The 13,171-nt window shown below is 44.3% G+C and overlaps 1 protein-coding gene across 5 annotated transcripts in view; it reads right to left on the bottom strand.

Annotated features, from left to right (window-relative positions):
• The window catches only part of LOC147017726 (uncharacterized), a 422,376-nt gene that overhangs the window by 317,872 nt on the left and 91,333 nt on the right, over positions 1–13,171 (bottom strand). For all 5 annotated transcript variants that reach the window (XR_015049613.1, XR_015049614.1, XR_015049612.1 and 2 more), the window contains exon 4: positions 775–986. Coding sequence is in view for 2 of the 5 variants with exons in the window: in XM_085847591.1 (XP_085703717.1) it covers positions 775–837 (63 nt within the window). In the remaining 3 variants the exon portion in view is untranslated. The remainder of the gene's footprint in view (positions 1–774; positions 987–13,171) is intronic.

Below are 13,171 nucleotides of genomic sequence, written 5' to 3'. Positions count from 1 at the left end.
GTTGGTCCACTCAGGACTATAGTTTACTATAGTTTATAACCTTTACTGTCAAACTTCATCCTGTGGCAAATACTCAACGTGTGTGGCATTTACAATGCAAAGATTATTGTTGTCCACCTGCATGTAATTTCCAACTCATCATGACTGTACATATTGTTCAACCAATCAGAGAATCATATCTATATTTGTGAGCACATGATGAGTGATCATGTGTGACGTGCTTATTTTGAAATGTCACACACAATGGTGTCAGGGAAGATTAAATTTCCATGAAAATGTTGTTGCTGTGTCAGAAGTTGCGTTATAAATGAATTCAATAATTTTTTTTTTTTTACTATTTAATACATTTAAGAAATCTCAGCCTTTCCTGAAAAATAAACTTCCACTTTAATGCTGAAAAACTGACATTATTTCTGAAGATTTCTTTTTTGTAACAAATTAGGTCCAGAGAATCTTAATGTACCACTCCAAAGAGGATATCCATTTTAATCACATCAAATGTAATGAGAAACAGTGATGCATGCAGGACCGTCGCAAGATGGTTTTCGACTTGAGCGGGTATGGGACGAGTTTGTCGAGATGCATCACATCGTGTGAAAATGTCTACTTAAGGCTGGCTTAACAATACGACATTTAAACCAACCAACTCAAGGCAGAATGGTGTGAAAAATATCGAACATTGAAAACATGATGGTTAATACTGTGAACTGCATCCCACAACAAATACAGTACTGTAATAATCGCTAAATGAAGGACTGACATATCCTCACTTACCAAGTTCTCCATTGGGGTCATCAGATGCATTGTGACAGTAGTTTCTGTGAAGTTCCCCAGCATGACTCCCTCAGTGGTCTCAATGAGGAGCACAATGCGAAAGTTTTCCTCCAATTCATGAATTTCATCGTCAACAAGAAATACTGGAATGGGGTTCCATCCCTTGCCATCGACACGGAAAACATACGAGGAAGAGACGTTGTCATCCTCTCCTGGGTGCAAATGAATGAAGAAAAAGACAACATGGTCAGTTCGGCAATTCATTTATTTTGGGGTGGAGGGAGGTCTTGGGAGGCTGAAAGAGCTTTGCTGACATCAAAACAAACATTTCATTAAACTATTTGCTTTGTAAAATAATAATACAACACACCACACAATCAAAGGTTTGTAACATGAACTGAATTTTAGGTTTTATTATTTAACTTTATACTTTTACCTGTGCCACCGAAGTTGGATGAAGGTTATGTTTTCACCCCTGTTGGATTTGCTATATATGCTACATATCCCTTATTGTCGGGTTTTCGGTGTGTGTGTGTGTGTGTGTGTGTGTGTGTGTGTGTGTGTGTGTGTGTGTGCGTGCAACGCGAGACTCCACAGCACGAACGAGCGAACTGATTTCGATGAAACTTTGCCAACAGGTGCCATATGGTCTGGGAATGTGCGTGTTTGAATTTCTTTGCCGAGCAACCACCCGTAGGTGTGCAGCGGCCGAAAAACCGCGTACAGTATTTTCAATACTTGTCCTTCAGTTTTGAATGTAGAGAAACGAGACTTCGGAATTAAACACTTCGAGATATTTAGAAAATTTTACTCAAGCCGATTTTTGATTGAGGTTTTATTTTTCAAATGGTAGTCCTTCAAAAATCGGGTGTCTATTCACTGTCATTTTTTATGAGGGGCTCAGGAAAATGGGCGGAGCTTAGGTAAAGTGGAGTGGTTGATGAAAAGTGGGAGTGGCCTAAGAAAGTGGGAGTGGCGTAGGAAAGTGGGCGTGGCTTATGAAAAATATTGTGTGGCTCAGGAGGTGTGGTCAAACAAGAGCATTGAGAGAAGTTTATCGAGTTTTCCGTGTGTGTGTATGTGTGTATGTGTGTATGTGTGTATGTGTGTATGTGTGTATGTGTGTATGTGTGTATGTGTGTATGTGTGTATGTGTGTATGTGTGTATGTGTGTATGTGTGTATGTGTGTATGTGTGTATGTGTGTGTGTGTGTGTGTGTGTGTGTGTGTGTGTGTGTGTGTGTGTGTGTGTGTGTGTGTGTGTGTGTGTGTGTGTGTGTGTGTGTGTGTGTGTGTGTGTGTGTGGGTGTGTGTGTGTGTGTGTGTGTGTGTGTGTGTGTGTGTGTCTGCAACACAAGGCTCCACAGCACAAACCAGCAAACCGATTATTTTTCAAATGGTAGTCCTTCAAAAATAGGGTGTCTATTTACCGTCATTTTTATGAGGAGTGCCAGTTGGCAAAATACGCAATAGGAAAAATCTTGCCAGGCAGAGGAACAATTGTATGTGAACCAATACGTCTTGGCAATGAATCTTCGTCGGTGGATCGGTCAAAATGAAAAGCATCGTTCATATCCAGCGCTTCGATCCTCGCAGATCCCTCGTCGCCTACCGGCTTGTCTACCTGTTTGTCTGTCTGTGAACAGGATATCTCAATAAGTTGTGGACAAATTTGGACAAAACTTAGTGGATGAGTTGGGTCAGTGACAAGAACAAGCTAATTCGATTTTGGAGGTCTGGATGCAGATCCGGCCTGTCAGTGCGATACAAAACAAACTGTTCAACCTGGCGGAGGTTTGCGCTCGATCGAGTGCCATGCAAGATATTGCTGTGTTGGGTGGAAATAATTTTCATATTACCTGTGTTGACATTTTTTTAGAGTTATTAATTTAGATTTTTACAGTTTAAGCACACAAGGTAGACAATATTTGTGTAATATAATGTTAAGGTATAGTTCAATGCAGATGACTTTGGATGCAGCAGAAAGGAATCCAAAGCTAAAGTTGTGCTTGAAGAAATCAAATTCAAACAAAACTAACCTCAACCAGTTCCCATTAATTTCCATTTTAACATGGAAACCACATGCCTTCCTGCATATCATGAGCGTGCAAGAGTTTGACTTGGACACACACAATCTGGCTCCACCAGGAGATGAAGCTCATAGTTCTGGTTAATGATGACCGAATGGACAATGCCTCCAATTGGCCTGTGGTTGGATGAGCTAATGGAGGGTCAGAGTGATTGGTTTTGAGACCCAATAGGTTCTAAAGGTACAGGTCGCTGGGCATAACAAGCGACTTCAACACCACAGAGGTCAGAGTCAGTAATTTCTGGGGCAGTTTGTCGCCATCTCTCTGAAGTTTTCAATAAGGATGTATATAAATTCAACAGTGCCACAAGTCTATGCATAGCCTCAGGACTCGTGCCCTGAAATTCTGGTTCAATGGCTCACTACCCGAGGTGACGAGGAGGCTCGTAACACTCGTGATGAAAAGCATGTGAGATTTGTGAAACCAAATGTTGAAAAATCTGACCTTATTGACGCTGTTGTGCAATGTAATATTTCTACGCATGAAAGAGTGAAGTGGGAGAGGGGAAAACGGTAACAAACTGACAAGTTTGGACACAGATAAAAAAGGGAATGAATTATAGAAAAAGAGGAAAGAGAAGAGGGAGAGGAAACACCAGGGTGCGATATGATGGAGGGGGGTAGGGGGATTTGGGGGTAGTGGGGGGAGAGGGAGAAGGGGGATTTCCCTGGGGCTATGATGTTTTTTTATCCCCGGCAATGCATATGAAATTGCCATCCTGGCGGGCGGGGGGGGGGGGTCGGAATAACTTATCCCTGCCCCCCCCCCCGGAAAAATGTTTTCTGTGTTAATCGTGATTGATTCAGTGAAATTTCATCATCGAACAGTTAAAAATGTTAAATGCATGCTGCATCCTTTTTAACACGAAGTGATTTTAAAAGGCTTGTTCAAAGCACACAAACAGCATAGTATCAGCAGGACATCTTGGCAAACGTGATTTTACAAAATGTAATGGAGTTTCGTTTCACTGGATCCGGAGTATGTTGTTCGGCTGTATAAAGTGGATCGGATGGGATTCCACTTATCAATTATCATCATCTGACAAAACTGTATGTGACGAAGCACATGACATTAACTAATTAAATTTGACTACGTCATCATAATTACGTCACTGTATTTCGATCCCACATTTTGAAAGATACCTTACTCCATGATATATAGTGTTTATGGCACATGCAGGAAAAGAAAATGAAGACTGCAAACATCAATAGCGGTTGTTTTTAAACAACCAGAGAAGAACCAACTTGAAGATTCACCAGGCGAGTTACCTGCAGAAGAAGAAACAAATCAGGTCCCCTGAATACAAAAGGAGCACTGACAGACAACTTGGTCGCTGGGCTCCCACGGCAGACGCACCCGAGTTTGGATTCCCTTTGGTTGCGCTAGCTCAACCAAACAGCAGAACGGCTAAAACCAACGCTGAATGGTAGTACCAGGTCCCCTGAGTACAAAAGGAGCACTGACAGACAACTTGGTCGCTGGGCCCCCAGGACAGACGCTCCCTCGTGGGGCATTCCATGTCAAGTATACACATTTTTCAGCGAAATTTTGACACATCGTCTTAGATTTCACTCTTTTTTGTGCAAGTGTTTGTATCCACAGTAAAACATTATGTGTCAATTTTCAGACCTGGGGGCCAATCGGCGCCCATTTTAGGCCCCCCCCAAAAAATTTGGCTGCCCCCAGTTGACCCACAATCTTCCAGTGGCCATATCACAGGTTGTAGTGGTCCGATTTGGATGATCTTGGTATCAAAATGCTCGTAAAAGCGAGATCTTTCGAATCACATAAAGTAAAATCACTCCAAAACAATAATTCAAAAAGTTATAGTTTGGGGCGCCCTTTGACCTTGGGCCCCCGCTCCCCAGCCAAACCGATGGTCCCAATTTTTTTCGTGTGAGAATACGCCTTCATATACTCCAACACCGAAGCATAAATGCAAATGGGATCTCAATGGGTTCAAGTGTGATGATGGTTTTATTGTTCGGAGTCCACAAATCACTAATTCTTGATTCGACATTGGGCGACGTTTGCCGTCATCGTTCCAATGACGTCACCTGCTAGCAGGCGACTTTTGTCTGAAATTGACAATCATCATCTCTGGACTATTATATATATATATATATATATATATATATATATATATATATATATATATATATATATATATATACATATACATACATACATACATACATACATATTGCATAATTTGCAAAAAATTATTCTGCCTATTGTGTCTGTTGATTTTTAAGTGCACATTTTTTGTATAAGCATCATCGAATTAAGTTATAAATAGGCTAATCTCAGTTTTTGCATATTTTGCAGTAAACATGGCGACTGAAGATCGAAGCATGGCCTCCCCCCCATGGGTCAGGAACTATGAACCAGAATAGCACAAAGTTCTTTGACTTTGCAAGAAGTCAAGGACTTCGGGTGGCCGGTTCATGGTTTCAGCGCCCACAAGCTCATCGCGGGACTTGGTATTCCAACGCTGGCGGTGTGGCAAAGGAGATTGACCATGTCCTCGTTGACGGTCGTTGGAGGATGATCCAGAACTGCAGGGTCTACCGGAGTGCTCAGTTCCTCAATACTGACCACAGGCTTGTTGTAGCAACTCTAAAGCTGCACCTTAAATCCTGGAGAATGGTACCATCCCAGCCTAGGCTGGGTGTTGGCAAGCTCAAGGATGAGAGAGTAGCTGAGGAATTTGCAAACAGGCTGAGTGGACATTTGGGGTGTCTGGGTGCTTTGAGGGGTCTTGAAGAGCTGTGGAGTACCTTCAAGACCACCGTCCTTGATGTTGCCGGAGGATGTCTTGGAACTCACCACAGGGCAAAGAAGAATTTTGTCTCTCAAGGGACACTGGATACCATTGACCAAAGTCGCAGGGCCAGGCTGAATGGCAGAGCCGAGCTGTTCAAGGAGCTGAGGCATAAAACTGTACGTGCACAAGGGTGGACAAGGAGGCCGATGTGCGAGGAATCTGTGAGGGTATAGAGCATCACGTGTGGACAGGTGATTCTTGTCCCGCTTGCAGGGGAATTCGCGCATCGTGTTCAACCAAGCCCATCCCTCGGAGGACTGCAGTTAGAGCAGAGAGTGGTAAGCTCTTGAGAGAGGAGTCTGAAGTGAAGGCCCGCTGGGCCGGTTACTTTGAGCGGTTGTACCAGGCTGATCCACCAGCTGTTGAGTTGGACGTCAAAGGTGTTACAATCCCTGTTGCTGACCCTCCAATCAACAGTGGTCCACCTTCGCTTGTGGAAACACAGGCTGCGGTGAACTGGTTGAAACGGGGTAAAGCTCCAGGGATCTGTGGCATCCATGCTGAACTTCTCAAGGCTGGTGGAAATGCTGCACTCGTGTCGTTGCATGCAGTTTTATGCTCTGCCTGGAACACAGGCAACATCCCACCTGATTGGAAGAGGGGCCTTGTTGTCCCTCTCTGGAAAGGGAAGGGTGATTGCCAAGACTGCAAAACTACCAAGGGGTGACGATGCTCTTAGTGCCGGGCAAGGTTTTGCTCGGATAATTCTCGATAGGGTTCGCCACCATCTGCTTGAGCACCAGCGTCCAGAGCAGTCAGGCTTTACACCAAAGAGGTCAACGATTGACCGTATCCTTGCTCTTCGTGTCCTCACCGAACGCAGACGAGAGTTTCGGCAGGGGCTGCTTGCAGCCTATGATAATCTCTGTAAAGCGTTCGATTCAGTGAATCGGGATGTCCTCTGGAGGATTCTTGGGGTGTCACCAAAACTGATTGATCTGATGTCTGAACTCTACTCTGGTACTGAGAGTGCTGTGAAGTGTGGTGGTACCAACTCTGACTTATTTCCAGTTGTTACTGGAGTTCGTCAGGGGTGTGTACTGCCCCCCACACTTTTCAGCACTTTTATGGACTGGATTTTAGGGAGGATGTCAGAAAGTTCAAGCTGCGGTGCATCGTTTGGGAATGTCAAGATCTCGGACCTTGATTTCGCAGATGATGCAGTCATCTTTGCGGAGACGTTAGATATCCTTTTGGGAGCCCTTGAGGTGCTGAATGAGGAGTCGGAGCCGCTGGGATTACGGGTTTCTTGGGTCAAAACTAAGATCCAGGCTTTCAATGACATCTTGGATGGTGCTGTCCTGTCTGTGTCTGTTTGTGGTGAGGATGTTGAGGTCGTGGAGAGATTCACTTTCTTTGGCAGTGATATTCATGTCTCTGCTGGCTGTGAGTCAGAGGTCAATAGACGTCTGGTTCGGGCCTGGGGAGTCATGGATTCACTGGATCATGGGGTGTGGCGCTGCCGGTACCTGTGCGGGAGGACGAAAGTCCGAGTCTTCAGGTCCTTGGTGCTTCCAATCTTGCTCTATGGATGCGAGAATTGGACTCTGACCAAGGATCTGAGACGGAGACTTAATTCCTTTGGTACCAGGTCTCTTCGGAGAATCCTTGGCGATCGCTGGTCAGATTTTGTGTCCAACGAGCGGTTGCTCGGTTGTCAGATGAGATTTGTTACCTGCATGGTCCTGGGGGAAGGCCAGACAGAGGCCCCTGGAGTACCGGCGGAAAGTGGACACAGCGACGCGCTGTTCTGGCACATGCTCCCATACCTGACCTGACCTGACCTGAAGATCGAAAGGAGTTCCGGAAATACTGTTGCGATCCGTTCAGCTGCCATAAAACGAAACAACGAAAAGATCTTCACAATGTGTTAAATGATATGTTGATGAAATTTTCTTCAAAGGTGAAAAAAGATGACAGACTTTGTACTTCGTGCAGAAAATAACTTTCTCAGTTGTCATCAGAGTGTATTGAAGAATCATCTTCGACCACTTCGAAATTATCATCAGAAGGTACTATCGAAGGCATTGCAGAATCTATTTTGACAGATGAGGACGAGGAGGTTTTTGAGCGAGAAGCAGAAGTTGACCTATTAAACCAGTCGTTATCAATGATGGGCTAAAGCCCATTCGACAAACAAAAGGCGGAAAGGAACCCAGGGTATGTTCCTGAAAAGCGAAGTAAAGTGGAAGATTCTGTGCGAAAGAAATTAGAACTAGTTGCTGGACCGAGCACTGTGGAGAGAACACAAAATACAGCGTCAAAATGTGATGAAAACTGCATGCCAGAGGTGATCAAAAGCCTGAAAGAAAAATACGTTGTTTCGAGCCGTTCAGAGCAAATACCTATACTGACAAGATTTGCTCGGAATATGAGCATCAGAGGGATGATGGATGAGTGAATTCAGTTGCTCCCAAAGAATGGCTGTGCAAGCCAAAAATTTTGAGAAAGAAGATGGTATGCTATTGTCTCCAAATCCCAAACAGGGTAAAATATTGCCTGATGAAGTGAAATCCGCTGTAACCGAATTTTACCGAAGTGATGAAGTCAGCCGAATAATGCCGCTAACTCAAGGGACTGTTTCAGAAATTCAAAGAGAAGAACCCTGGCTTGAAAGATGGATTTGCGAAGTTCGCCATGCTCCGTCCCTCGGAGTGTGTCCTGGCCGGTTCAGGTGGTACACACAGTGTATGTGTATGTACGATACATCAAAATGTGAAACTCATGATGTTTGGTTCCAAAATGCCACAGATAGCCAAACTTCCGAGCTATCATCATGTGATATCACGCATCGTTTGAAACCCAGCACAACCGGCATGTTATTTCAGAACTTGTGAAAGTTGCCCATCAATTGAAGACTTAAAAACCGAGATACTGTGTACTTATGAACTAGAGGACATTGATGAAGTTTAGTTTAAACGGTGGACATCCACTGACAGATCTGAACTGAGCTCCATGGTCCTGCCTTTGGAAGAATTCATTAATCAAGTCTGTGAATGCACGGTGAAATTAGTGAGACACGACTTCAGTGCCAAGGCCCAATCTCAGTTTCTGAAAAATAAGAAAGACGAAATCGGTGAAGGAGAATTTGTCATTATTGGAGACTTCTCAGAAAACGATTCGTTTGTCGTACAGGATGCGGCCCAAGGATTCCATTGGAACTGCTCTCAAGCGACAATTCACCACTGGATTTACTATTTCAAACCAGACGATGGCAAATTAAACCACGATTCGTTCACGATTATATCAGAATGCAATACTCACGGCGTTGTCTCAGTCCACCTCTTCCAAAGAATGCTCATTGAACACTTGAAATCTGGCTTTGGAAATGTAAAGAAACGTTACTATTTCTCAGACGGTTGCGCTGGCCAATGTAAGAATTGCAAAGCCTTCATAAACCTATGTCGTCACAAATGAGAGTATGGTATTGACGCAAAATGGCATTTTTTGCCACAAGTCATGGCAAGGGCCCTTCAGATAGTGTGGGAGGTACAGTCAAACGAGAAGCAACACTTGAGAGCCTGCGTAGACCTTATGACAGTCAAATTATTTCTCCAAAAGATCTTTTCGCCTTTGCTGAAAATGGTTTGAATGAAATGAAGTTCGGTTACGGGATCCAAGAGGCGTATGACGAGGAAGAACAAAATCTGGAAGAAAGGTTAAAAACGGCCAAAACCATAGCTGGAACTCAAAAACTTCATGCTTTCATCCCTATTTCTGAAGCTGCTCTTCAAGTACGCAAATTCAGCCTTAAGCCGCTGTCACACCTTGACGGTTTTGCCAGCGTATGCTGACGTATGAAAAATTTGTCTAAAACGCTGGCACACGTCGAATACGTTATGGATAAGTTTTGTATATGTTAAGAGCATGCTGAAGCACGCTGAAGCATGCTGGCATACGTCGTAGTATGCCGAGCTCGTCGACAAATTTTAACATGCTCAAAATTTTTCGACGTATGCCAGCGTATGACTCACACGTTCCGCATATGCTGGCTATAAGTTGTAGGCACGTTACGCGATCATTGACACACGTTACTTGTAAGTTACTCATAAGTCGAAACACGTCGAGGTAATGTTTAGCGTCAGTGTTCCAGACTCCATGGGTTTTTTTTTTCTTCGGCATGATGGTGATGATGACACTTCGATTTCTAGTGCGGTTATAATATAATATAATTAATATGCTGCCGCTCAACGATTTAAATCATAACCGCACTAGAAATCGAAGTGTCAACATCACCATCAAGCCGAAGAAAAAAAAACAAAAAAAACCATAGAGTCTGGAACACTGACGGGTTCCTCCTGTGTGAACCCCATTTTTATATACCAATTCCCCTAAACGCTGCTATTACGCCATTATACGGTAGCTGTAAGTTAGTAACACGTTCAGTAAGTTCTCTGGTCGTCCGGAAGATGTCAAATACGTCTATATACGTCAATATGCGTTGGAGATACGTTATACATAGGTTCAAAGCACGTTACTCATAGGTTAGAAATAAGTTTCGGGAACGCTAAACATTACCTCGACGTGTTTCGACCTATGAGTAACTTGCAAGTAACGTGTGTCGATGTGTGTCAACGATCGCATAACGTGCCGACAACTTATGGCCAGCGTATGTGGAACGTGTGCGTCATACACTGGCATACGTCTAAAAATTTTGAGCATGCTTAAAATTTGTCGAGGTGCTCGGCGTACTATGACGTATGCCAGCTTGCTTCAGTGTGCTCTTAACATATACAAAACTTACCCATAACGTATTCGGCAAATTTTTCAAACGTCGGCATACGCTGGCTAAAACGTCAAGGGCCTTGACACTTTGATGTCTAGTGCGGTTATGATTTGAATCGTCGAGCGGCAGCCTTTTAATAGGCTACGCCATGTGATCGTCGGCGATACACTGCCGCGCTATGCATACATTAGACTATCGTTGGGCATAGGTTGTGAACGCCAACAACACGCAAAGCATTTGCTGGTATAAGTTATCTATATGTTATCGAAATATTCTGTGTACGTTACTAATACGTTATGCATACGTCCAACTCATTATGAATACGCCAAAAACTGAAAAAAAAAACAAAAAAAACATTAATAGTTCAGCGTACGCCAGCATTTTACATACATTTTTATACGTTGCCATACGCTGGCTAAAACGTCAAGGTGTGACAGCGGCTTTAGCGAGGAACACCGTATCGAGTCAGCTATTTCAAAATCTACACCAACTTTTAACGAGAAACTTTCAGGTTATGTCACAGTGCACTATGATGGAAAATGGTGGCTTGCCTGCATCATGGAAGCCTTTCAGGACACTCATGAAGTGAAAGTGAATTTTCTTCATCCAAACGGGCCCAAAAATAGTTTCTTTTTTCCTGACATTGAACATCACTGCATTTCAGACATTTCTGATATACTTCTTTCCGTAGAACCAAAAACTGCTGGAGGTAGAACCTACACAATCAGTAAAAAAGAAACATAGCTGTCAAATAAAACATTCGTTGGCAAAAAATCTTGACTATAATATGCGAGGAAAAACTCTTACTCATACGAGTATCGCTTCCAGTTCCTGCATGTGCATGTGGAAAATGTACGTACAATATACTGATATAGTGTATTGGAAATCTTGGGTTCAAATATTGTGCTACGTATTGTGGCATGTTGTGTGTCCAGCACCCGAGTCCCCGAACAATAAAACCATCATCACACTTGAACCCATTTTAATTTGTGCTGAGGTGTTGGAGTATATGAAGGGGTATTCTCACACGAAAAAATTGGGACCATCGGTTTGGCTGGGGAGTGGGGGCCCAAGGTCAAAGTGCGCCCCAAACTATAACTTTTTGAATTACTGTTTCGGAGTGATTTTACTTTACGCGATTCGAAAGATCTCACTTTTATGAGCATTTTGATACCAAGATCATCCAAATCGGACCACTACAGCCTGTGATATGGCCACTGGGAAATTGTGGGTCACCGGGGGCACCCAAATTTGGGGGGGGGCCTAAAATGGGCCCCAATTGGCCCCCAGGTCTGAAAATTGACACAATGTTTTACTGTGGATGCAAACACTTGCACAAAAAAAAAAGAGTGAAATCTCAGACGATGTGTCAAAATTTCGCTGAAAAATGTGTACACTTGACATGGAACGCCCCACGAGGGAGCGTCTGTCCTGGGGGCACAGCGACCAAGTTGTCTGTCAGTGCTCCTTCTGCACTCAGGGGACCTGGTACTACCATTCTGCGTTGGTTTTAGCCATTCTGCTGTTCTGTTGAGCTAGCGCAACCAAAGGGAACCCGAACTCGGGAGCGTCTGTCCTTGGGGCTCAGTGACCAAGTTGTCTGTCAGTGCTCCTTTTGTACTCAGGGGACCTGGTACTACCATTCTGCGTTGGCTTTAGCCGTTCTGCTGTTCGGTCGAGATTGCGCAACCAAAGGGTCCCGAATTAGGGAGCGTCTGTCCTGGGGGGGGGGCAGCGACACAGTTGTCTGACAGTGCTCCTTTTGTACTCAGGGGACCTGACCAGCATTCTGCATTGGTTTTAGCCGTTCCGCTGTTTGGTTGAGCTAGCGTGATTTTCGCGGCATCTAATTAGCGTCTTTCACTGGTATTCCAGCGGCGAAATCATCTGTCATTGTTTATACCGTGTTACAAGCTATACGAATAATATCAGAAACCTACTTGGGGCCGTTCCGCTGCTTGGTTGAGCTAGCGCTGATTATGCGATACGGATATTGACCACAGAATGTCAACCCAGCAGCAGTGTCCCGGCAGACACAGAGTTCTGAGGTGAGAATATCATCTGGCATCTTACCATGAGGACAGCAAATGTTCCCCTCTTTGGTTGAGCTAAGCCCCACGGGCTTCCGGTCTATAGGGAGGGGAAGGGGTAAGGTGGGACAATGCAGGGGAAGGGGTGAGGTGGGACAATGCAGGGGAAGGTGTGAGGTGGCACAATGCAGGGGAAGGTGTAAGGTGGCACAATGCAGGGGAAGGGGTGAGGTGGGGCAATGCAGGGGAAGGAGTGGGGTGGGAGTCTGAAGGGAGGGTATGGGTGGTATTGGTGGGAGGAGGGAAGGGTATGGGTGGGAGTCCGAATGGAAAGGGTGTGGGAGGAGGTAGAGGAAGGGGATGGGGAGAGGCAGGCGTGGGAGGAGAGGTGGGGTGGCATGGGAAATAAGAAGGGATGGGAGGAGGGAGAGGAATAGGTGGGGAGGAGGAGGTAGTGTGACTTTTCAGGTTTATGTCTCTATTGTTATGTGCAGCTTGTGTTTTGAAAGTCACAAATCTATATATAACTAAAACTCTCATCTTGTATGTATGTATGTATGTATGTATGTATGTATGTATGTATGTATGTTCCCAAAACACAGCCAAAATGGTACACGATAGCAAAAAATTTTTATGCCCACATTACTCACCATTCGCCTGCGGTGTACAGTATCAAGTTTCGTTCAAATCGGGCAACAAAAAATTATTTAAAAAATCAATTCCC

This window comes from Eptatretus burgeri, chromosome 11 (assembly GCF_056783735.1).
Source record: "Eptatretus burgeri isolate ZD-2024b chromosome 11, Ebu_testis_v1, whole genome shotgun sequence".
NCBI classification, from domain to species: Eukaryota; Metazoa; Chordata; class Myxini; order Myxiniformes; family Myxinidae; genus Eptatretus; species Eptatretus burgeri.
Note: the sequence above shows the minus strand (reverse complement) of the source record. Positions and strands in the feature narration are given on the sequence as shown.